General features: G+C 49.1%; 1 protein-coding gene across 1 annotated transcript; it reads left to right on the plus strand.

The window, feature by feature from the left end:
• Window positions 1-401: 401 nt before the first annotated feature.
• On the plus strand, window positions 402-22,707 carry CHD4 (chromodomain helicase DNA binding protein 4). Its single transcript, XM_084279502.1, has 40 exons — window positions 402-509; window positions 1,234-1,282; window positions 2,311-2,472; window positions 4,482-4,609; window positions 4,810-5,001; window positions 5,863-5,981; window positions 6,402-6,643; window positions 6,724-6,851; window positions 6,983-7,118; window positions 7,555-7,736; window positions 7,865-8,104; window positions 9,050-9,253; window positions 9,338-9,543; window positions 9,783-9,914; window positions 10,211-10,307; window positions 10,641-10,832; window positions 10,920-11,120; window positions 12,039-12,176; window positions 14,179-14,300; window positions 14,402-14,575; window positions 14,899-15,040; window positions 15,507-15,638; window positions 15,759-15,876; window positions 16,082-16,206; window positions 16,498-16,735; window positions 16,905-17,077; window positions 17,223-17,403; window positions 17,504-17,590; window positions 17,763-17,851; window positions 17,942-18,075; window positions 18,553-18,697; window positions 18,887-19,052; window positions 19,437-19,546; window positions 19,788-19,923; window positions 20,168-20,245; window positions 20,355-20,492; window positions 20,589-20,697; window positions 21,034-21,166; window positions 22,075-22,270; window positions 22,384-22,707. The coding sequence occupies exons 3-40, from the start codon at window positions 2,376-2,378 to the stop codon at window positions 22,581-22,583; spliced, it is 5,760 nt and encodes a 1,919-aa protein (XP_084135628.1). The 5' UTR covers window positions 402-509; window positions 1,234-1,282; window positions 2,311-2,375; the 3' UTR covers window positions 22,584-22,707.
• Window positions 22,708-23,301: the final 594 nt, after the last annotated feature.

Here is a 23,301-nt window from a genome sequence, read left to right on the forward strand (position 1 = left end):
TGGGGTACCGACAGGTCTGTACGGCACATTCCAGAGAAGTGGCCTTGCGTCGCAGAGGCACCAGTGCTGCGGTGGGGAGGCAACGGAAGTCGCGGCGGGTTCCCCACAGCCTGTGGGTGACTGTGCTGCAGGGCACAAGGGGCCAAGGCCGGGTAGCCCCGGGGTGGCCCTGCAGCCCTGTGGGCGCCCAGGCAGCCTGTGCAGGATGGGGCATCACCAGCCCCGTCCGTGCGACGGAGGCCGTATGCCCCTCGCGGGGTGTGGGACGGGGAAGGGGAGCGAGCAGGGCACTCGGCCCCAAGATCGGGGGCCATGGGTGGGAGCTCGGCGCCTCCAGCCGGGGGAGGGTGGTGCCCGCTGCGGGCTGCCCGGGGCCTGTGTCAGCGGGCAGGCGGGAGGCGCGCAGGGGCCAGGCGATGCCAGAGCACTCTGGGCTGCCTGGCTGGCCCCGTGCCCCGGGACCTTGACGGCGACGCACAGGGACAGGCGGGCCCCGGGGCGGCAAGCAGGTAGGGCGGGGCGGGCGCCGGGGTGGGCTGGGGGGGCGGCGGCGGCGCGGCAAAGCCCGCGGGCTGCCGGGCGGGCGGCCCCGAGTATTATGGGATGGCTGGCTGGACGGTGGCTCCCGGCGACTATTATGGGATGCCTGGCTGGGCGGGGGGGGGAGGGGGTGACTATTATGGGATGTACACCCGGGGTGCGACTATTATGGGATGTTCTGGGGGTTACTACAGTGTGTCCCCATCCCCCCTCCCCCGGCTCCCTGCGGGAGGGATGTGCCTATTATGGGATGGCAGCCCGGGAGTGCGGGCGCGGGGCCGCGCCGCGGGGGGCGCCCTGCCCCGGCGCGGGGTCCCGCGCGAGGGGGGGTGGTGGGGGTGTGAGTATTATGGGATGCCGGAGCGAAGGGGTGCGAGCGTGGGGAGTATTATGGGATGTTTTCCGGGGGGGGGGGGGGGAAGAGACACACGTATTATGGGATGTTCCCGGCGGGAGGGGTTATTATTATGGGATGCCGGGCCGGGCAGTGAGTGGGAAGTTCTGAGGGGAGGGCAAATATTATGGGATGTCTCGGGTGGGGGGGGGGTGGGTTGCCGAGGAGACGGAGGCGGGGCCTGTTGCCGGGGTCCGGGGGCATATTATGGGATGGAGGCGGGAGCGGGGCGGGGCCTGGCCAGGTTTTTTCCCCTTTAAGAGGCGGTGCCGGGGCTGGAGCCATTTTCCCTTCAGCAGCAGTAGCAGCAGCGGCGGCGATCAGAGAGGAGCTGGGGTCTGGAGCCGGGTGAGGAGCCAGGAGGGGACGAGGGTGGGCACGGCCTTCCACGGCCTCGTGGGGCGCCTCTGCTGGCGGGGCGCCTCCCTCCACCGGCTGCCCCGTCGGAACCCGGCCTCCCGCAGGGGCCGCGCCGCCCCTCTGCCCGAGCGGCCGCAGGACGTTTCCCCCTCCCAGCGCCGCGCCGGGAAGCGGCCCTGCCGCCGGTCCCCGCAAGCTCCGGCAGGCGCCCGCCGATCGGCCCCCGCCCCGGCTCCCGTCCCTGGGGAGAGGCGGCCCCTCGCCGCATGCGAGCCGGACTTCCCCGGCTCCGCCCCGCGCCCCCGCTCGGGAGACCGTGCCCCGCCGAGAGGCTGCCCCCCCCCCTCCGCCCCCTCCTGCCGCCCCCGCCCTGCGCCGCGCAGCCCCGCTCCGGGCGGGGGCGCGGGTGCGGCGGGCAGCGGCGCGGGGCCGCCGGCGCTGCCGAGCCTGCCCTGCCTTTTGTGTGGGGCCGGCGGCGGAGGAGGGCGACGCTGGCCTGCCTCTCCGGCCGCGTCCGTGTCGGCCCGGGGCCGGCGCGCCAACTTCGGGCGGGCGAGTCGGGCGCTGTCGGCAGCCCCAGTTCCGCCGCTGTCCGCCGTACCGGGCCCCGAGCGGTGGCCGCCTGCTCCCTGCCGCGGCTCACTGACAGCGGCCCGGCTGCCCCAAGGTCTCGTTCGGAGGCTCGGCTGCCTTCGCCGCTCCGACGCCGCCTCCCAGCCAAAGGTAGAAATGACCGAGGGTACCCGGCTGCAGAGAGTGGGAGAATTTTCCTGTAGGACAGCTGTTTTGGCCTCGCCGGCAGAGGAACCGACTCGGTTTAATACCCAGTGTCTTCAGCGCCTGTTTCATCACAACTCTTAAGCTGATACTCGCTGCCAGTGTTTCTATTATCTGTAAAGTCCAAATCCAGTGGAGTTGCTGCCTGAGCTTTCTCACAGATCCTTTCGGTAGCACTATTGCTTGGGAAAAGGCAGTTCAGGTCTGCTCTAACTTTCTCTTTTTTCTTTTCAATGAAGCACTGGCTTGACTGGCAGGAAGACGACACCCTGTATAAGCCCAGGCCTCCCCCTGCTCGGAGGACATGGCATCAGGCATTGGATCTCCGTCGCCATGCTCGGGGGGCAGCGATGATGATGATATGGAGATCCTGCTGAACAACGCCATCCCCCAGCATCCAGGTATGGAGACCCTGCAGGGCACGCACGTGAAATGAGGGTGACTCTGGTCTCAAGCAGAGTATGTGAAATAAATGATATGCTGAGGGATGTCACGGGTTTTTTTTCTTCTCTCGAGAGTCGCACACACGTTCTTGATTTTGCTATCTGAGTCCCAGGGTTACTTGAAAGTGCGAGGCTTGCGGCTTTGTGTCAGGTGGAGCTGACTTTGTTCCAGACTGTTGAAGGTTGTCAGGGCCTGTGCCTTCAGGGAGGTGTAAGGGGTGGAGGCAGAGCATCCAGTTCTGATGGGGTACCAAAATGCCTGTGAGTTTCATATTTTGTGAATGGGGAGGGGGGAATGGGGTAGTATGTGAAAGGGCAGGGTGCCGGATTTGCTTTCATCTGGGAACTCAAAGCGGCTGACGTCCAGAGCAAACTGCCCTGGGCTGTTGCGTGACCCACTTTCCTTCATCACCACACCCAATTATTGAGGTTTCTTGTGGTTCTTGCTCTGTGTTGCCTGCTCACCTTTGCTTTTCTTGTAGTCTTTGTACCTTGCCTTTTCCCTTGTGCTTGCATCCTCGTCGTGAATGTGAGACTTGAGTTAAAGCTCTGGGTATGCTTCTGGCTTGGGGTTTTCTGTTGTTGCTGCTGTTGTTGATGACTTGCTCTGTGGACCTACATCTGGATTATCTGCTTCTGTTTTGGAAAGTAATAATGTATATTCTGATGTGCTGACTTTACTGTAAGACAAGTTTTGAGTTTTCCTACTAACTCATGCTGTAGTGTTATAGTGTCATATAAGAGAAATGTTGCAACTGGAAAGGGAAAATGATGTTGGCTTTTGGGTTTTTGATTGCGTGACATTTTCTTCCTTAAGCTTTGACTCTAAGGTTTTCTGGTACCTCTGAAATCTTAGGCAGAGGGGGATTGTCAGTAAGCCTTGTGAGGAAAATCTTGGTAAAGGAAAAAACGTTTAAATCCCTGCAAAATTGAGAGCTTTAGGTAATATGCTAGACAGGATGGGATGCTAGTGGCTCTAAATCAGAACTTGGGGGAGAAGAGGTGGCATTCCTGAAGGACCATGGGACTGAAGAGAGACATTCATGAGTTGGGGAATATGGCAGGGGTCAGGCATGGGATCAGAGGTTCTGGGAGCTCTACCGTTTTACCCCTGGCTGTGGAAGCTCCTCTGACCTGTGGCTTCCTCCATCCTGCCCAGCTCCTGTGGTCAGGAGGCCATTTTCCCTTGGAGGGAGAAGGAGTGACTCTAGCTGTGGGCGGTGGGCGGGGCAGCGGGGGAGGGCGGGTGGCCCGGCTGCTCCAGCAGCCACAAAGGGAAGGGCTGGCTGGCTGCCCCTGCCCCTCGAGCCAGGGGCAGGCAGGGAAGGGGGGGAGCGCACAGATGGGAGCGTGCAGTGCTGGGGAGCTGGCATGTCTTCCTCTGGCTGGGCAGCGAGCTTGCGATCTGTTGGCGCAGAGGGGAAGGGGTGGCTGGAAGGTTGTGTCAAATCCAGATCGGAATAGAGTTGCTGAGTAACAACTTTCCTATGGAGGAGGATAAGTAGTGGCTTATTGGTCTGCATTTCGCTTGTGACTGTAGGATGCTCAGTATTGCTGAAGCAGCTAGATACTTGTGGGTTTCTTTCCTGGAGACCCGTGGACTGAAACAGTATCCTACTCAGGTTCTCAAATGTAGTCATTGTTTTGTCTGCTTCAGATGTGGCCATCTGTTCTGTGCTCTTTCCTCCTCTTGTTGGGCTATGGCAAACTTCTGGCTCCCAAGATCTGAGTGCGGCTTTGCTTGCAGAATGAGTATTGTGGAAATTGGTGGTGGTGTGGGGAGGAGGAATACTGTGCGCAGTGGTGCCGTAGGATCTGATTACCTAGTATTTGTTGTGAACAGTAACAGAGTAAGCAGTTGTAAATAGCTCTGTGTTTAAGTATGTAGCAAGAAGTAGACCAGTTGAGGGATCTCTGAGAATTGGGCTATGGGGTTTGAATGAGACATGTGGCCTCTTTCCCTCCAGAGCCTGAAGAAGAGCCAGAAGAAGAGCTTCTGTCAGAGGCTGAGGCACCAAAAATCAAGAAGAAGAAGAAGCCCAAGAAACTAAAGGAACCCAAAGTGCCCAAGCTCAGCAAGCGTCAGAAGAAGGAGGTAAGGGAAAGTGTGCTTAAGGTCACGCTCTAAAATTTGGATGTATGGGGTGAGGATGTGAGGGTGCATACTGTTGTTATTGGCCTGCAGCAGCAGTCCTTTGTAGGGATCCTTTAGAGCTTGGGGAGAGTGTGGTGTTTAGTGCTTATCCAGGGTATTTTTTCATGGCTGCCTAATCTTCTCTGTTCCTCCCTCCCCAGCTGGGGGACAGCTCTGGTGAGGGGAATGAATTTGTAGAGGAAGAAGAGGAGGTTCTGCGCTCTGACAGTGAGGGCAGTGACTACACTCCTGGGAAGAAGAAAAAGAAGAAATTAGGGCCCAAGAAGGAAAAGAAAAACAAAGCCAAGCGCAAGGAGGAGGAGGAAGAGGAGGAAGAAGATGATGACTCAAAGGTGAGAAGCTACCCTGCTAACTGACAGCTTGCCTCTCATTGTCATGTACCTTGACTTTTGGGGATCACTGTCCTTTCCATTTATGATGGCACAGGGTGTTGGGGTAGTTCAGTCTCCTCTTCCTCCGCTAGACCTGCTTGACTTGACTGTTTTCCCATTTGGCATTCCTTATCCTCTCCTGCCTTAAACACACCTAGAATGTATATTGAGTCCAGAGGAGGGCAGTGAGGATGGGGAAGGGTCTGGAGTTGAAGTCTTAAGAGGAGAGGCTGATGTCCCTCAGTTTGTTCAGCCTGAAGAAAAGGAGGCTGAGGGGAGACCTCATTGCAATGTATGGCTTCCTTATGATAGGCAGCAAAGGGGCAGGTGCTGATCTCCCATCTTTGGTGACAAGTGATAGAACCCAAGGGAACGGCACGAAGCTGTGACGGGGGAGGTTTAGGTTGGCTATTAGGAAGAGGCTCTATACTGAGAGGGTTGTTGGGCACTGGCACAGGCTCCCCAGGGAATGATCACAGCACCGAGCTTGGCTGAGTTCAAGAAGTGTCTGGATGATGCTCTCAGTCACATGCTGTGATTTAGCTGGTCCTGTGTGGAGCCAGGAGTTGGACTTTCATGGTCCTTATGAGTCCCTTCCAACTCAGGATATTCTGTGATTCAAAGACTTTTCCCACCTCTGCTGATAATCTTGAGAATTCTTTTCTCTTGACACTGACCTAGGGTAGTGATAACAGGAGGGGTGGGGGTAATCTACAGCTCCTGTAGACCCTTTGGGTCGTCTGGAGATGTGTGGCAGTTCTGCTCTTTCCTAGAGCAGAACTAGAGCTTTTTCTCAGAGTTGCTATGATTGTCTTTGCACAGGAGCCAAAATCATCTGCTCAGCTTTTGGAAGACTGGGGCATGGAAGATATTGATCATATCTTCACTGAGGAAGATTACCGCACTCTCACCAACTACAAAGCTTTCAGTCAATTTGTCAGGTGAACTGCAAGTCTGTACTTGGATGGACTCTAGAGCAGGAAAAAAAGGGATAGGGACTAGGATCCTTGTACCTTGAAGTTCCAAAAAGCATTAGAGACACTAGGATCCTACCTAGAGCAAAAAACCTGAAGCAACGTTATGATGTTAGATCTATGTTTTTCATGTGTTCAGCGATCACGATGATACAAGTCCTCATTTCTAGTTCTCTCTTCCCAGTATGTTAAATTCCATTTTTCTTTCCAAGCCCTTGAGCATTTGCATCCTCCACACAGTGAAGGAGAGATTCATTGGCTGTTGAGATCAGAGATTAGAAAGGAATGTAGTTTGAGGTAGAGGTGCTGCTGGGAGTGGTGGCGGGAGAAATAATGATCTAGGTTTCAGGGTGGTTTGGTAACTCTTCCTTCCTTAACTGTATGCAGGCCGCTTATTGCAGCCAAGAACCCTAAAATAGCAGTGTCGAAGATGATGATGGTATTGGGAGCCAAATGGAGGGAGTTTAGCACAAACAACCCCTTCAAGGGAAGTTCAGGTGCATCTGTGGCAGCTGCTGCAGCTGCAGCCGTTGCAGTAGTGGAGAGTATGGTGACAAATGTGGACACTGTCCTGCCGCAGCCCCCTGTAGATGTGCCACTCAGGAAAGCCAAGACCAAGGAGGGCAAAGGTGAGATGAAGCATTGGTGGGATGGTAGTGTGAGTGGTGTCAAGGCAGTAGTCCTGACTTGCAGGCTCCTCTCTTCCCAGGACCCAATGCCAGGCGGAAGCCAAAGGCCAGTCCTCGTATCCCTGATATCAAGAAACCTAAAACAAAGAAGGTGGCACCTTTGAAAATCAAACTGGGAGGATTTGGTTCCAAGCGAAAACGATCATCGGTAAGTGATGCTCCTTCCTTGACCTTCTGAGGAGGAGGTGATGATGTGCTAGAAATGCTGTGATGCATGTCTAATTGCTGCCCCCAGCATGTGTCCCTGCGTAGCATAGCTGTTTTTCTTACCTACCTCAGAGTGAAGATGATGATCTGGATGTGGAGTCAGACTTCGATGATGCCAGCATCAACAGCTACTCTGTTTCAGATGGATCTACAAGCCGTAGTAGCCGCAGCCGCAAAAAACTCAAAGCTGGGAAAAAGAAAAAGAAAGGTATCTGTGCTTGCTGTCACTGGGAGGCAGAAATGCAGCCAGGCTTGCAAAAAGACTAGAGGAATGTCTGTACAGAATTTGAGTATTTAACAGCATACTTGAGGGAGGAGAATTGTTTGTTTGTGAGGGAAGAACGTGATGTTTTTAGTAAGGTAAAGGTTTTCAGGAGTTTGTTCTCATCTTAGTACGGGAACAGAAATGGTGCTGAGTTTTACTGGCATCAGCTGTCCCTTTAATTTCATGGATGAAGGAGGCACAGAAGGCTTGTTTTATTCCTGTTCCAGCTCTTGCTCCCTGCCCTGTTTACTTAGAGCAGGAGTTTTGGATTCTGGACCTCTGTATTACTATGTAGGCTGTTGGGAGACTCCCCTTCCTTGCTGTAGGAAGCTTGTACCAGTGGCTGGTACACCATGTAACGCCTCACCACCCTCTGCAGGTGAGGAGGACTCCACAGTGGCTGTGGATGGCTACGAGACCGATCACCAGGACTACTGTGAGGTGTGCCAGCAGGGAGGAGAAATCATACTGTGTGATACCTGCCCTCGTGCATACCACATGGTCTGCCTGGACCCAGACATGGAGAAAGCCCCAGAGGGCAAATGGAGCTGCCCACATTGTGTGAGTACTGGATTCCCCCAGACTGAGAGAGAATGTGGAGGGAACATCGAGTGACTTGGGACTGTTCTACAGTAAGAAAATAACTGTAAATGTGTGACTTCTGGTTTTCTCATTTCCTTTTCCTACAGGAAAAAGAGGGCATTCAGTGGGAAGCAAAGGAGGATAACTCTGAAGGTGAAGAAATCCTGGAGGATGTTGTGGGGGATGCTGAGGAAGAGGATGACCACCATATGGAGTTCTGTAGAGTGTGCAAGGACGGAGGAGAGCTGCTGTGCTGTGATGCCTGTCCTTCATCCTATCACATTCACTGTCTGAATCCCCCATTGCCAGAGATTCCCAACGGAGAGTGGCTGTGTCCTCGCTGCACTGTGAGTTTCTGCTAGTACTGTTCTCCTGTTGCCATAAGAGATGGTTGAAAGATGAAATTATTCCCAGAAATACTTGGTCTTCTGAAGGCTCTTGTCTCCTCTCACACTCTTGTCATAAAACATCAAATCCTGGCTTTTCATGGCTGGCTTGTATCTTGTTGTTTGGCTGCTTTCTCCAGACAGGAGGAGGGAGAAGTTACAGACATTGAGTCTCACGAGGGTTGCCTGTGTGCAGAGTAGTTGGGGCAGTTTTGGATCCAGGATGCCAAGGCTTTTTGTGGATCCTCTGTATATGCTTGTACTCATGCTGCTTCTACAAATTCGATGCTTAAACAGACAAAGAAGCCTCACAAAAAAAACCCCACAAACAAAAAAAAATGGTGCTGAGCTAAACAGGTTTTTTGCACTGCAAGTTCTGTAGTGCCAAGCCCTTTCTTGGTATTATGGCTGTGAGAAATGTCACGCTTCTCCAGGAAGCTCCTGAGATGGAGTATTATAAATGGTAAGATGTTTCCATTAGGTGATAAGGACCTTGAAGGTGATGAACAGCAAAGCCTGCTTCAGGACATACTATTACACTGGGGTGATAGTTCTACAAAATACTTTCTGTAGAAGCTTAAATTGTTGTTGTGGTTGGATAGACTGCTGGGCTTGTGGCTCCTAGTGATTTCTGTATTTCACATAGAATTTCTGAATTGGTGTGGCCCTGGGGAGACCACAAATTGAGATACTAGAATGAATTCAGTTTGGGGTTTGTCAGTCCTAGGAAAAAAAGACAAACTGGAGAAGGCTCAAAGGAATGCTGGAGAGAAGAGCATGAGAGCTTCCAACTCCAGAAAGTAAATTCCATCTGTGTAGTAATGCTGTAACTAAGGAAGAGAACTGTGACTATATTTCTACTCTTGTGTCTGTGTCTAATGTAACAAGATCTGTCTAACTTTCCAGTGCCCATCCTTAAAAGGAAAGGTGCAGAAGATCTTGATCTGGAAATGGGGTCAGCCTCCAGTTGGCCCCCCTCCTCCACGTCCACCTGATGCAGACCCTAATGCTCCTCCCCCCAAGCCACTGGAGGGTCGGCCTGAAAGGCAGTTCTTTGTCAAATGGCAGGGCATGTCCTATTGGCACTGCTCTTGGGTGTCAGAGTTGCAGGTGAGTGGAGGACTCTAACCATGTCATAAGGATGGACAGTTGAGGGGGAGAAACACCTACTAACTGCTTCTGTCCTGACTCCAGCTGGAGCTGCACTGCCAGGTCATGTTTCGTAACTACCAACGCAAAAATGATATGGATGAGCCGCCCTCAGGGGACTTTGGAGGGGAAGAGGAGAAAAGCAGAAAGAGAAAAAACAAGGACCCCAAATATGCTGAGATGGAGGAGCGCTTCTATCGTTATGGGATCAAGCCCGAGTGGATGATGATCCACAGGATCCTTAACCATAGGTAGGGGAAGTAGCAAAGAGGATTTTCAACAGAGACCGTAAGCAGGCCTGAGGGAGAGTGGATGAGCTAAACTGCACTATGACTGGGAGGGAGCAGTGGGAGTTCTTTTGTTGGTGTGGCAAATGTTGTTGTTGTTGTTCTTCTGTTGCTTCATTAAGGGATCCTTTCCTTCTCTCCCATTTGAGTGGATTGACTGAATACTGCTGTTTCACTGTGATTAAGACTTGTTTCTTCTGCAGTGTGGATAAGAAGGGGAATGTCCACTATTTGATTAAATGGAGAGACCTGCCCTATGACCAGGCATCCTGGGAAAGTGAAGATGTGGATATCCAAGATTATGATGTCTACAAGCAAGGTTACTGGAATCACAGGTAAGAGAAGTATCTAGAGTTCATGTTCCTTTCCCTTCCTTCAGGAGAAAATACTGGAGTCAGTCAGCCCATAGCACTGGCTGGATTAATATTTGAGATAGCCAAGAAGCATCTGCTTGTTGCTGATTCCTTATTCCTCTGGGCAGGGCCTCTCCACCAGTTCATGAAGGTTCCAGCCCTGTTCTCTTGAGCCCATTTGAGTTGGGTGATCCACCGTCCTATCCTTTGCAATAGTTTTCCCCTTGATCTGTTGCAAAAGCCATTAAACTTGTGTTCTTGGGACTGTCTCCTCATAGGGAGCTGATGAGAGGTGAAGAGGGCAGGCCTGGTAAGAAGCTAAAGAAAGTGAAGATGCGGAAACTGGAGAGGCCTCCTGAGACTCCCACAGTAGATGTAAGTTACTGTTCATTGCTTATGACCCATCTGATATAGCTGCTTATTTTGGGGAGGGGGTAGATAAATGGGAAACTGAAGAGTGAAGAGAGTATGGTTTAGTTCATTCCTGGCCCAAAAAAGAAATAGGTTGTAGAGCCTTCAGGTGAAGGCCCACCTTCTTCATTGGGTTAGACATTGGATGGCTCTTGGTGAAAGAGTTTTACACCAAAAAAAAAGCTTTTTTGGTGGATGTCTTTAGCCATTTGGGAATACATGGGTGACTGGGAAAGGAGTCTTGGTAGTTGTCTAGCTAAGGTAAAGGATCTCAACTCTTCCTCTTTTCCACTGTAGCCAACAGTGAAATATGACCGGCAACCAGAGTACCTCGATGTAACAGGGGGAACCTTGCATCCCTACCAACTGGAAGGACTGAACTGGCTGCGCTTCTCTTGGGCCCAGGGCACAGACACAATCTTGGCTGATGAAATGGGTCTGGGAAAGACTGTGCAGACAGCTGTGTTCCTGTATTCCTTATACAAAGAGGTGAGAGCTGGCAGATCACTACCCAGGGAGATTCTACCTGTGGTAGTGGTTACGTTCACCTAATACTCTCACTGACTCTATTCATAGGGCCACTCAAAGGGTCCCTTCTTGGTGAGTGCTCCACTGTCCACAATCATCAACTGGGAACGAGAATTTGAGATGTGGGCTCCAGATATGTATGTGGTGACCTATGTTGGAGACAAAGACAGCCGGGCCATCATCCGTGAGAATGAGTTCACTTTTGAGGATAATGCTATACGTGGGGGCAAAAAGGCATCCAGAATGAAGGTACTCAACTTGGCTGTAACGGAAGCTTGAATTGAAAGGAGAGATGCACTTTCAGCATCTGAGATTCACATATTTTGATGTCCCTGGGAACTGATTATACTTGTAGTTTCCAAGGAAAAGTAACTGCAAATTTGACTAGTGGGTGTTTAGACTCTTGCTCTAGACTGTTTAAACACGCCTACTAGTCTGAACTAATTCTGTACTGGAAAAAAGTTGACTAAGGCAATAAAGACCATAGGCAAGTCCCTCTCTTTCCTACTTAATCTGTGAAGTTGTGCATCATTTCTACAGCTCTTAAGTCAATGTCAGAATTGCCATTGAATGAAAAGGAGAAACAAAAAGTAAGGACTCTTTAATCTGAGGAACTGGTTGATAGTGAGGCCGTAGCCAAACATCTGAGAAATAAAGATGCACAGATAGAAAAATAGAGCCTGGTCTAGGTGTCTGGTTTTTGTAGAATTTGTCTTCCCAGTAAAAGCAAGATGAGAGCTGAAGCTTTTCTAGTGGCAGAAATAGATAGGACTCCTGCTTCCCTTGAAATTGGACTCCATTAAGTACTAATTAACAAAAAGCTAAGACTTAAAATGAGCCACTCTTTTTTTTTTTTTTCAAGTCTTTCTCTGTGACATGCCTCTGTGTTCATTATTTGTTAAACTTCTCTGTTAACGGCTGTCCAGAAGTGTTAGGTACTGAGGGGGTTGAGGAAATGTACATGTGTTTGAGAGCAGTGGGGGATTAGATGGCTAAAATGGTTTGAGTAGCATTTTAAATCTTGTGACAGGAAACTGTGGGTGTGAAAATGTTTGATGTGCTGCTTGACCACTGCTCATCAGAATAACTTGGTGGAGAAACACTGTATCTACTCTATCCTGAAGCGCTTCCCCATCCCATTGCCATCTTCATCCTTTTCCTTTGTAGAAAGAGGCTGCTGTGAAGTTCCATGTGCTTCTCACCTCCTATGAACTGATCACAATTGATATGGCCATACTGGGCTCTATCGACTGGGCCTGTCTCATTGTGGATGAAGCTCACAGGCTGAAGAACAATCAGTCTAAGGTACAGAGGCATCACTGGTTTATAGGCATGGCATACATAATAGGGGGAAGTGGGCAGAGAATGTTCAGAAGATTAGGTAGGTGCTCCTAAACACATAAGTTTGTCTGCCAATTCCTAGTTATTTGTTCAATAGTAAGCTTGACATGTTTGCTTTTTTTTGTGTTTTGGGTTTGTTGGGTTTTTTAAATCAACAGCCTTCGTTTGGCAATTATCACTGGCAACAACTTGACTTGTATATATATTACTGGTTAAAACAGCTTTCTCTGGATGAATAGGCAATTGTTGCACACCGGAAGACACAGAACCTGGATGTTGTTGCTTTTGAATACAAACTGGTTTCTCTGAAAGCAGATCATATGTCTGCACCACCTCTGTTCTGGAAAGCTGTACCATACTGAGTGTAAAACAAGCTTGCACAGGCACCCTGCTTCCGGAGTAGGCTTGCTCTCTACGTTCATCTAGTCTTGTGGCAGGACTAATTAAATGTTACAGCAGGACAGGGAGAGATGGAGAGAGGTGTTAAATGCTGGGGTAGATGCTGAAAGCCTTATATCTGATTTTATGAGACTGCACCTTAACCAACCTTGTTTGAAGTCAGTAGACTTGACTGTACTTTGTGAATCAACCCCTCCCTAAGCCCTTGTCCCTTAATTCTGATACTGATTTGCCTGTCTTCAGCTAGGTTCTAGTGCCCAGCATGCTAAAAAACAATTGTTACTGGAAATTTAGTTTTATAAGTTCTTAGACTGTGTAAGACAAAATTGCCTCTTGATTTTTTTTTTCTGTTTGTTTAAATGGCTTTAGCTTTTTGGATCTTGGCACAAGGCATCTTCCTGAGAAACACAGCTGTGTTTGCAGTCCAGTTTCCAGATCTCTTATTATTGTAGGCACCAAGACTGAATGCCATTCTACCCGTAGCATTGAAATTACTGGAAGGAGTAATGAATACTTACTATTAATATTTGTTAATTGAAAGAGGATGTGAAGGCTCAAGGCTACACTATGACTAATAGCTACAATTGGTTATCCACCAAGACTGTTATATCTACCTCTTCTAGAGCAGCATCCTGTCCTGTAAGGGCAGCTTCAAGTGCTTGGCTGTGAGAGATCTGATGCTTGCTGACAAAGCTTTGTGGATATAATCAATAGCTTCCATATCTGATTTCAAAATGAGAATGTGGTGGGGTTTTTTTACTGTAATTATGTAGAAAGAGAAATCCCTGTGGAGGCTACAGTTCTGGTGTGATTAACCAAAGCATAAATGGTGGGGTTTTTTATTTGCCATGTAGTACAAGCTACTTTCATTAAGTTTGACCTTGTATCGTGATGAGTGTAAAGTAAGCAAAGAAATAGCCAAACTCCTAAGTACACTACTGCCTTATTGTCAGTTTGTGCTGGTGAATATGGTACACTTGTGCCTGTCAGTTCAGTCCTCTGCTGCTCACTACATCTGTCTGGAATCACTTCACTGTTGTGAAAACCAGCACAAATTACCTTAAAGACATTGGCAAACCCTTAGCTTTTTTCCTTCTCTGCTTGTTCGGAGTTCTGGAACGCTGCCAGGACTGATATGAATAGGAAGAGTGACTTAGCTATTTCTAGAATTCTCAAGGCATAGTAATTGTAAGAATGTGGAACACTAATTTAGCAAGGAAAAAATATGTAGTATAGCAGTCTGGAAGTGATTGGTGGTCTGAAAACACTTGCAACTTAAAAGAGCAAAGGAAGCCTACCAGCACCTGATGCTGGATTTGCTGCAGTCATTCTAGCTATGCAGAACAACGATCCCAATGGGATCAGTCTAGTGACCCCGACTGGAATGTGAACTACTTGGAGCTCCTGTCCAAACAGCTGATGTGATCTAAATTGAACCCGAACTTGCTGTCAACTTTTTCTAGGAATTTTTTTTTTTCTTCTAGACCTATGACTTAATAAGCCTTTGACATGTTTGTTATTTCCCCTCACCCCCCTCCCCGTTTCTTCCCTGCTTTCTACTTCCCAGTTCTTCCGTGTGCTGAATGGTTACTCACTCCAGCACAAGCTGCTGCTTACAGGAACTCCCCTGCAGAACAACCTGGAAGAACTGTTCCACCTGCTGAACTTCCTGACGCCAGAGAGATTCCAGTATGTTTTGCAGTGCGAGTCTGCCTGCCTGCCTTGTCAGTCCTAACCCATTCCCCCCCTCTTTAATTTGTGGCTTTTGCTGAGTGTCCATTTCTCTGCAGTAACTTGGAAGGCTTCCTAGAAGAGTTTGCAGATATTGCCAAAGAAGATCAGATCAAGAAGCTGCATGACATGCTGGGCCCACACATGCTGAGGCGTCTCAAAGCTGATGTTTTCAAGAATATGCCATCTAAGACTGAACTCATTGTCAGAGTGGAGTTGAGTCCCATGCAGAAGTGAGTGTGAGGACGGAGATCCCACTTGCTGTTGAACTACTGTTGGTATCTTCTGCTGTTTCAAAGGGAATGCTGAAACAGCCTTGTTTTCACTGTAGGGCTTTCTACACAGTGGATAGGAGAAAAACTCCTGCTGCCACTACAGCAGAGGAAGGATTATTCCTGTGCTGGATAAATATCCTGTAAGGGATAAAGAGATAGTGAATGCTGCTGTCAGAGCCTAGGTAGCTGGCAGGTAATGCTGGCAGCTGTGTGGAGTTTAGTAAGAGAGTATACTAGACATTTTCATGAGGGGTGTCTGAGTTTGTTTTTTTTCTTTTCAGAAAGTACTATAAATACATTTTGACAAGAAACTTTGAGGCACTGAATGCACGTGGTGGTGGTAACCAAGTATCCTTGCTCAATGTTGTTATGGATCTGAAGAAGTGCTGTAACCACCCCTACCTCTTTCCTGTGGCTGCCATGGTACGTCTGGTCACTCTGTATCAGCGAATTCCCTGCTGGCTATTACCAGGGATACAGTTAGCTCCTTAGTGAAGGGTTTCCCTTTCTCTCTGCTTCAGTGTTGTTTTTTTTCTCATCCTGCCATTATAAAGACCCAACTGGAAGATATGTTTTCCAGTATTTTTGTATGACAGCAGGAGCTATCTTGTGAGTCATGCAAGATGGTGAAGACAGTAGGAGTAGGCACTAGGTCAATAAGAAAGACAGAAGGCATCTTGGAGTCAAATTGCAAAAGAAGCAGCACAGTGTGTAGCACTCATGTTTCATGGAAGTAGCACTGCACACTGTGGTAATGCCTAGCTAAGTGACCAGGAGTGGGCTAGCCTCTGATGAATGCAGCTAGGGACTAACACCAGCTTACATGCCTTCAAGCTTGCTTCTTCCACCACTCCATACTCCCTTTCTTCTTTTCTTTTTTTTGTCTTAGGAAGCACCAAAAATGCCAAATGGCATGTATGATGGTAGTGCTCTGATTCGAGCCTCTGGAAAGCTGTTACTGCTCCAGAAGATGTTAAAGAACCTTAAGGAAGGAGGTCACAGGGTGCTCATATTCTCTCAGGTAGATGGCAGGGGTTGGTGGAACTTGAAGGTTGGGCTTTCTTTTTCTGAGAAAGCACCCTGTTGATCTGGCATTGCCTTGTCCCTCACTCATTTATGGCTGTGCTTTTCTGATATGCAGATGACTAAAATGTTAGACCTTCTAGAAGACTTTCTGGAACATGAAGGATACAAATATGAGCGGATTGATGGAGGAATCACAGGGAATATGCGTCAGGAGGCTATTGATCGCTTCAATGGTATGCAGTCTCCTATGTTCTTTGCAAAATAAACTTGTCTTGTGTATGCTTAGCAGTCAACATGGGATTGTTGTGGCCTGTGTCTTCCATTGCTCTCCTGGAATCTTAAATTAGTACCAACTTCTCCATGGGTGATGTGGATCAGATACAGATTCTTGAGTAATGCATTTTCGTTGATTACTTTTGTTCTCTCATTTTATCTAAGCTCCTGGTGCTCAGCAGTTCTGCTTTCTACTTTCAACTCGAGCTGGGGGTCTTGGTATTAACTTGGCCACAGCAGATACTGTGATTATCTATGATTCAGACTGGAACCCCCACAATGATATCCAGGTGAGTCTGAATGAGACCACTCACAAAGGAATAATCCTGAGGAAGAGGGGAAATAAAAACTTCAGGAGCGAAGGAATGTGAGACTGCCCCTCTAGAAATATGCAAAATTAGAGCAGTGAGGATGGGTAGAGATGGGAAGTGAAATAGCAGAGGGTTCTTCTGGGGCCCAGCCTTCTTAACTAATGTTAAAAGCCAACTTGAAGGCAATTGGGAAACTTGTGGAGGTAGGTGGAGTGTATCAGACTACAACTTGTGTAGCTCGGGTCTGTTCTGAGCACATCTCTTTTCTAGGCCTTCAGTCGTGCACACAGAATTGGACAGAACAAGAAAGTGATGATATACCGCTTTGTGACAAGGGCCTCAGTGGAGGAGCGTATCACTCAGGTGGCCAAGAAGAAAATGATGCTAACTCATCTGGTAGTGAGACCAGGGTTGGGCTCCAAGACAGGCTCCATGTCCAAACAGGAACTTGATGACATTCTCAAATTTGGCACTGAAGAGCTCTTCAAGGATGAGGCTACTGAGGGGGGTGAGTGCCTGGGAGTAGTACTGAAGGAGGTGGGGAGGTCTGGCTCCTTATTCAGTGAGCAGCTGTAGGCACAGTGCTGGTTGTAGCTCTACAGAGAGGTCTAAGGTGGCATTCCCTTACCTCGTCCCTTGAGATCCACACAGCAACCGTGCCTGTGCTCTTCCCTCAGGGGATAACAAAGAAGGTGAGGACAGCAGTGTCATCCACTATGACGACAAAGCAATTGAGCGCCTACTGGATCGGAACCAGGATGAAACGGAAGATACAGAACTTCAGGGCATGAATGAATATCTTAGCTCCTTCAAGGTGGCCCAGTATGTGGTTCGCGAAGAGGAGATGGGGGTGAGCATGAAGTACATGTCAGCTAGTATCTTCTGCTGAACGATGTGGGATGAATTAAGCAAATTGAGCTTTGTTTTTAAGGGCATGCAGGCAGACAGGTTGGGATTTGGAGCACTGGGCTCTAAACATTTTACCTCTCTGGCAGGAGGAAGAAGAGGTTGAGCGGGAGATCATTAAGCAGGAAGAGTCAGTGGATCCTGATTACTGGGAGAAGCTGCTGCGTCACCATTATGAACAGCAACAGGAAGATCTGGCCAGGAACCTGGGCAAGGGCAAACGTATTCGCAAGCAAGTTAACTACAATGATGGCTCACAGGAGGATAGAGGTACAAATCCACCCAAACCTGAGGGAAAAATGGGTGTAAGTATATGTTGCTGGGAAGTAATGGAGTAGCGTCTCAGGCTCACGTGCTGTTTTTCTTTCAGACTGGCAGGATGACCAGTCAGATAATCAGTCAGACTATTCAGTTGCTTCTGAAGAAGGAGATGAGGACTTTGATGAGAGGTCTGAAGGTAAGCTCTGGTGAAGCCAGAGTTTCTGGGTCATTTCTTCTGTGGGAACAGCTGGGATGTGTTTTGGGTGAAACATACACTTTGTGATGCTGTTCTGCAAGGGAAACATTCACACAACAATATGCTGCACATTGTCTCTCCTCCTTATAGTTGTATTTCTTTCTCTCTCCAGCAGCTCGTCGGCCTAGCCGCAAAGGCCTAAGAAATGATAAGGATAAGCCTCTGCCTCCCTTACTCGCCCGTGTGGGAGGGAACATTGAGGTAAGTACACCAGGGTAGACGTGTGCATCCTAGATGCTTCTGTATGGCTCTTGCCTGTCTGCCTGACATTCTAGGTCTTCTCCATTCTAGGTCTTGGGTTTCAATGCCCGTCAGCGGAAAGCCTTCCTTAATGCTATCATGCGCTACGGAATGCCGCCTCAGGATGCCTTCACCACTCAGTGGCTTGTTCGGGACCTTCGTGGCAAGTCAGAGAAAGAGTTCAAGTGAGTCTGGGTTAGGCAAGGATGGAAGACTAGCAACATGTAGCCCTTTGGGGAAGAATGAGAATTGGGCCTTTTCTGGCCTTTCTTTAGGGTCTGCATTTCCTTAATGCATTAGTTGATTCTTTGTGGTTCAGTAAAGGATAAGCTGTGAGATACTAGGGGATTGTTCCTAGTTGTCTTCATTTGACGTATCAGTCACCAAAAGCAAATGCTGTTGGAGTAGCATGGCCATGCTAGCGTGTAATGAATACTTTCTCTGAGTCAATTTTGGGTTTATGGTTGTGTCTGCCTCAAAGATTCACTTGTGTCCTCTGTGTGTGTAGTAATTCTGTCAAGACTTTCTCCCCTGAAGGAAGCTGGAACCCCAGAAGTTGTGATACTGTGGGTTAAGAATTTCAGAGTAATTGCCCTCACGATAACGTGTGTCTCCAGCTAACACTGTTTACAGTCTAATTGCTTGTCTCTTAACTGCTGCAGGGCCTATGTCTCACTGTTCATGCGCCATCTATGTGAACCCGGAGCCGATGGTGCAGAGACCTTTGCAGACGGTGTCCCACGGGAAGGCCTTTCCCGACAGCATGTCCTTACTCGCATTGGGGTCATGTCACTTATACGCAAAAAGGTGGGTGCGTGACAGAGCAATGCAGCCTTTGCTCGCCGTACAACTTGTAGTCACTGGGGTCCTGAGCTAGCCAGTTACCTCCTTTCACACCTGTTTTTGTTCTGGACTGAGTTGTCTTGAGTCCTCTGGTTTGAAGATGAGTGTTCTATGACTCCTCCAATTACGTGTCTGTCTTACTCTCTCATGCAGGTGCAGGAATTTGAGCATGTGAATGGCCGTTGGAGTATGCCAGAACTTGCAGAGATCGAGGAGAACAAGAAACTTTCACAGCCAAGCTCACCCTCTCCTAAAACTCCAACTCCTTCAACACCAGGGGATACGCAGCCTAATACGCCTGCACCTGTCCCTCCATCTGGTGAGAGCTCTCTTGTACGGTCCTGTGTCCTGACCTCATCCTGGCTGTTCCCCTCACCGGACCTGTGGTGGTGGGGTCTGGGGGTGGACACAGATCAACTTACCTCTCATGTTAGGAGGGCTGCCAAAGGCATGTGCAAACCCTTAAAGGCAAGAGAGGACACTAGCTTTCCTTGGATGAGCTGACATTTAGTGAGATGAGGAGCCCAGCACTCCTAGTGTTCAGGAAAGGGGAGGTCACCTTGAATGATGCTGGTCCCATTTTGATGGGACTGATCTCTGGTAGTGAAGGAGATGGGTGCTTGGTAACAGTGCGTGGGAGACCTTACTCTGATGGCTTATCTTCTTCTGTCTGCTGTGCTGCTCTGTGGTGGGGAATACACAGAAGAAGGAATAAAAGTAGAAGAAGGAGCCAGTGCTAAGGAGCAAGGAGAGCCATCTGAAACAGAGAAAGAGCTCAGTTCCTCTGCCATTGAAACAGAGGTTCCTATGGAGGTGGGTATTGGGTTGCTTGTTTGCCTCACTCAATTGCAAATGTCTCTAATTCTTCCCCATCTTTTGTGTCATTCAGTGTCTGAGATAGAGGTGAGTTCTTTGAATGATATTTAAAGATAATTCTCAGGCCTTTAGAATTGCCCTGACAGCTTTGTGCATCTTTGCTTTCCAAACCAGTGTGACTGTTCCCTTCTTCCATGCCACTGCTCTACCTCACTTCTCATTTGACTTCTGTCCTCAGCAGTGTGCCCAGCCTGTGGAGACACAGCCACAGGAAGCAAAGTCTCCAGTCAACCCTACAGAAGGAGATGAAAAAAAAGTAGAGGAACCAGAGTTGAAGGAAAGACCAGACGAGCCAATGGAAATAGAAAGCAAAGGTATCTCTAGAGACGTTGTCTAATAATGTTTCCCCCATCCCCCAGTGTTATTTCTCTAAAGCTGCAGCTTCTTTGCTTAAGCACTTCATCCTAATGAAACCAGCATAAATGTAGACAATCAGTGGGGTTATCCTAGGGCTCTGAGCAGAGAGTTAGGGACCACTGTTAGGTTTCACCAGCTGAAGAACAAAGCTGTGGACTTGCTATGTTCCCCCACATCTCATGTTCTCCTTCTCTCCTGCAGCTGATGTGGAGAAAGTGGAAGACAGAGCACCTACTGAGAATCCTCCTGAACCTCCTATAATTACTCTGGATGAGAAAGGTGAGTTGTCATTAATTCCATTTTCTTCCCTAACCCCTTTGTTGCAAGGATTCATTGTGGGGCCAACTTGCCCTGGTATCTTCCATGTTCTTATTTGCTGTGTGTTCAGAAGAGAAAAAAGATGATGATAAGAGAGACGTGGTTATGCTGCAGAATGGAGAGATGCTGAAAGAGTCAGTGGATGAAAGGCACAAGAAGGCAGTAAAGCAGCGCTTCATGTTCAACATAGCAGATGGTGGCTTCACTGGTATGAGAAATCTTTACGTGCTTGAATTCGTTATACGCCCCTGCCTGTGTTTGTGAAATAACTTTGGATTGTTCTGCTGTCTCTTTGTCTTCCCAGAACTACACTCCCTGTGGCAGAATGAGGAGAGGGCTGCAACTGTCACCAAAAAGACCTATGAGATCTGGCATCGGCGCCATGACTACTGGCTCCTTGCTGGGATTATCAAGTATCCTTATCTTGATGGAGCAGTTCTTCCCCTCCCCCCCCCCCCCCCCCGCCTTGTACACAAGCTGTCAGGGGATGGTGAAGGTGACCCATCCTGGGGTCTGACTGGAGTAAATTGAGAGACTGGCTTACCTTTCACAAGAGTGAAAGTCATGGTGGGAGGAGTTTCCTGACAGCGCAGTTAAGACTTAGCAGGGCATAGTTCTTTTTCCCTTGGCTCCTGTTCATCCCCTCTCTACACTCCTTTTCCCCACCCGCACTGGAGAACTGTATCTGCCTGGGCTGTGTATTCCCTTGTTATCACTGCCTTTGTTTGCCTGAGCTCATCCCGTTTCAGTCATGGCTATGCCCGTTGGCAGGATATTCAGAATGATCCACGTTACGCCATCCTCAATGAACCCTTCAAGGGTGAGATGAACAGGGGTAACTTCCTGGAAATAAAGAATAAGTTCTTGGCAAGGAGATTTAAGGTAAGGATTTCTCCTGTGTGATAAGTGCCTTTCAGCCAGCCGGACCACTGAGAACAAGAACTTGGTGTTTGGAATTTCTGCTGGGAAAAAGTGAAGGTTTTTGCAGTGCTTTTCACTTTTTTGTGGGGGGCAGGCAGTATCTGTCAGGATCATGCAATAGCTCCATAATAAGAGTTCTCTTTACTTTAGAAACTCTGTTGGAGAACTTAGTTCAGTGCTGTATCTGAATATTTATTGAACAACTTAGATACAGGTGGCTTAAGGTTCAAGTGGCTGTTTCCATCACAGTTTCTGCTTGGCGTGCTGCAGTCTTCTCAGTGTGCCGAAACATGACTGGGAAGCACCATACAGCCTTCAGTCTCTGCCTCCACCTATCGGGGAGTGACCATAGCTCAGCTCTGGGAGTGGTTTGACACCAGCCCAAATAACGGCTGCGTAGTTCTCTGTCAGTGATTCGGTGTAGGCTGGCGGGTAGTTCTTCACTGGCAAGAGTAAAACCAGTACCTCCAAATGTACCTGGCATGCTCTTCCTGTAAGTAGCATGGGATGCTTCTCACTCCAGTTCAAAAAGAAAGCTCCATCCTTTTTTCTCCATAAAGAAAGTGTGAAATAGCAAATAACCTGGTCTTCTGAAAGAATATGAGGATGAATGAGAATTATGGAGGACTTCTGGTACTGTTACTCTAGATGTAGCCTGGTATTCTTGTGCCTGGCCTAGCATAATGAAGCTCTTAACTGTTTGGGGTTCTTTAGACTTTACTTGGTATGAACACAAGATGGTGCAAGGAGACTCAGCTGCAGAATGGCACTTCATGAGATGGTGGAGACCTAGATCAGAAGATTAGGTGTACTAGCAGGCTGTTTCTGAGGCAACTGCTGAAAGACCTTATTATTGGTTCATCTTGCAGCTGCTGGAGCAAGCGCTGGTCATTGAGGAGCAGCTGCGGCGAGCTGCCTACCTGAACATGTCAGAAGACCCATCTCACCCATCTATGGCTCTGAACACGCGCTTTGCAGAGGTGGAGTGCCTGGCTGAGAGCCACCAGCACCTATCCAAGGAGTCAATGGCCGGGAATAAACCAGCCAATGCCGTGCTGCACAAAGGTAATGCGGAGTGTTAAACGGGTGGGATGGGTTTTGAGCACTGCTGTCCCCACTGCTCTCTTCCCTGTGGGGCGTGCCTTTCCCCTCTGAGCAGATGTCTCTTTCTCTTGCAGTTCTGAAGCAGTTGGAGGAGCTCTTGAGTGACATGAAGGCAGATGTGACTCGTTTGCCTGCCACCATTGCCCGTATCCCACCAGTGGCAGTGCGCCTCCAGATGTCAGAGCGCAATATCCTCAGCCGGCTGGCCAATCGCAGCAGTGAGCCCCCTCCCCCACCACCTCCCCAACAAGTATGTACTCTCTCTGGTCAGTAAGCAGAGTTACCTAGGCAGGAGATGGGGGCTCCCTGGGGAAAGAGCTGTGCTTACCAGGGCACTGAGTTTCAGATCATCTTCTCTTGCCCCACAGGTGGTCCAGCAGCAGTGAGTCCCTGGCCCAATGCTGTTGACCTTTTGGCCAAGCTGAAGTGACACCCCCTCCCTTCCCCCATTCCCTTCCCCACCTTACCCCCTCACACTCTACCCCTCTGCCTGACATTCCTGACTGGGTGCTGTTTCCCTCTGTGGAAGCTGCTGCGCAGGTTCTCAGGGAGGAGAAGAAACTCCTTCCTTTGCAGCCAGCCCGCTGGAGCAAGGAGCGTGCTTAGGAGAGAGGGGGATGTATGATGGACTCTGTACATAGTGACTGGAGGCCACAGCGCCATGTCTGTTACACGGAGAACCTGGCTGCATTGCTTGCTGCCTCTGCCTGGAATTCCAGTTTTCGTTTCTAATTTTATTTTGAGTTTGTTTACTGAGCTGAGCAGGCAGGTGAGACCAAGCAGAAGCCAGGGATGAGACAAAGCTACCTCCATCAAGATCCTTTTTAATACAGAAACTGACCGGACTTGTCCGCTGATAAGCAGCTTGAGGACAAAACAACAAACAGGAAAAAAAAAAATCAAAAAAACAGAGAAAAATCCTTGGTAAAACCGAAAAATAAAGTTTCCTTGTATTTTAGTTCGTTGCCTCTGCTCTGTGCTGCCCTGGGCTC

The sequence above is a fragment of the Gallinula chloropus genome, assembly GCF_964237585.1.
Source record: "Gallinula chloropus genome assembly, chromosome: 1".
Classification (NCBI taxonomy): Eukaryota; Metazoa; Chordata; class Aves; order Gruiformes; family Rallidae; genus Gallinula; species Gallinula chloropus.

Bases quoted from the DNA above. Each gene is read 5' to 3' on its own strand.
- CHD4 (XM_084279502.1), top strand. From the start codon at position 2,376: ATGGCATCAGGCATTGGATCTCCGTCGCCATGCTCGGGGGGCAGCGAT. The intron at 10,833-10,919 runs GTGAGAGCTGGC...CTCTATTCATAG, and splicing joins TGTATTCCTTATACAAAGAG to GGCCACTCAAAGGGTCCCTT. The intron at 17,404-17,503 runs GTACAAATCCAC...TTTTTCTTTCAG, and splicing joins TGGCTCACAGGAGGATAGAG to ACTGGCAGGATGACCAGTCA.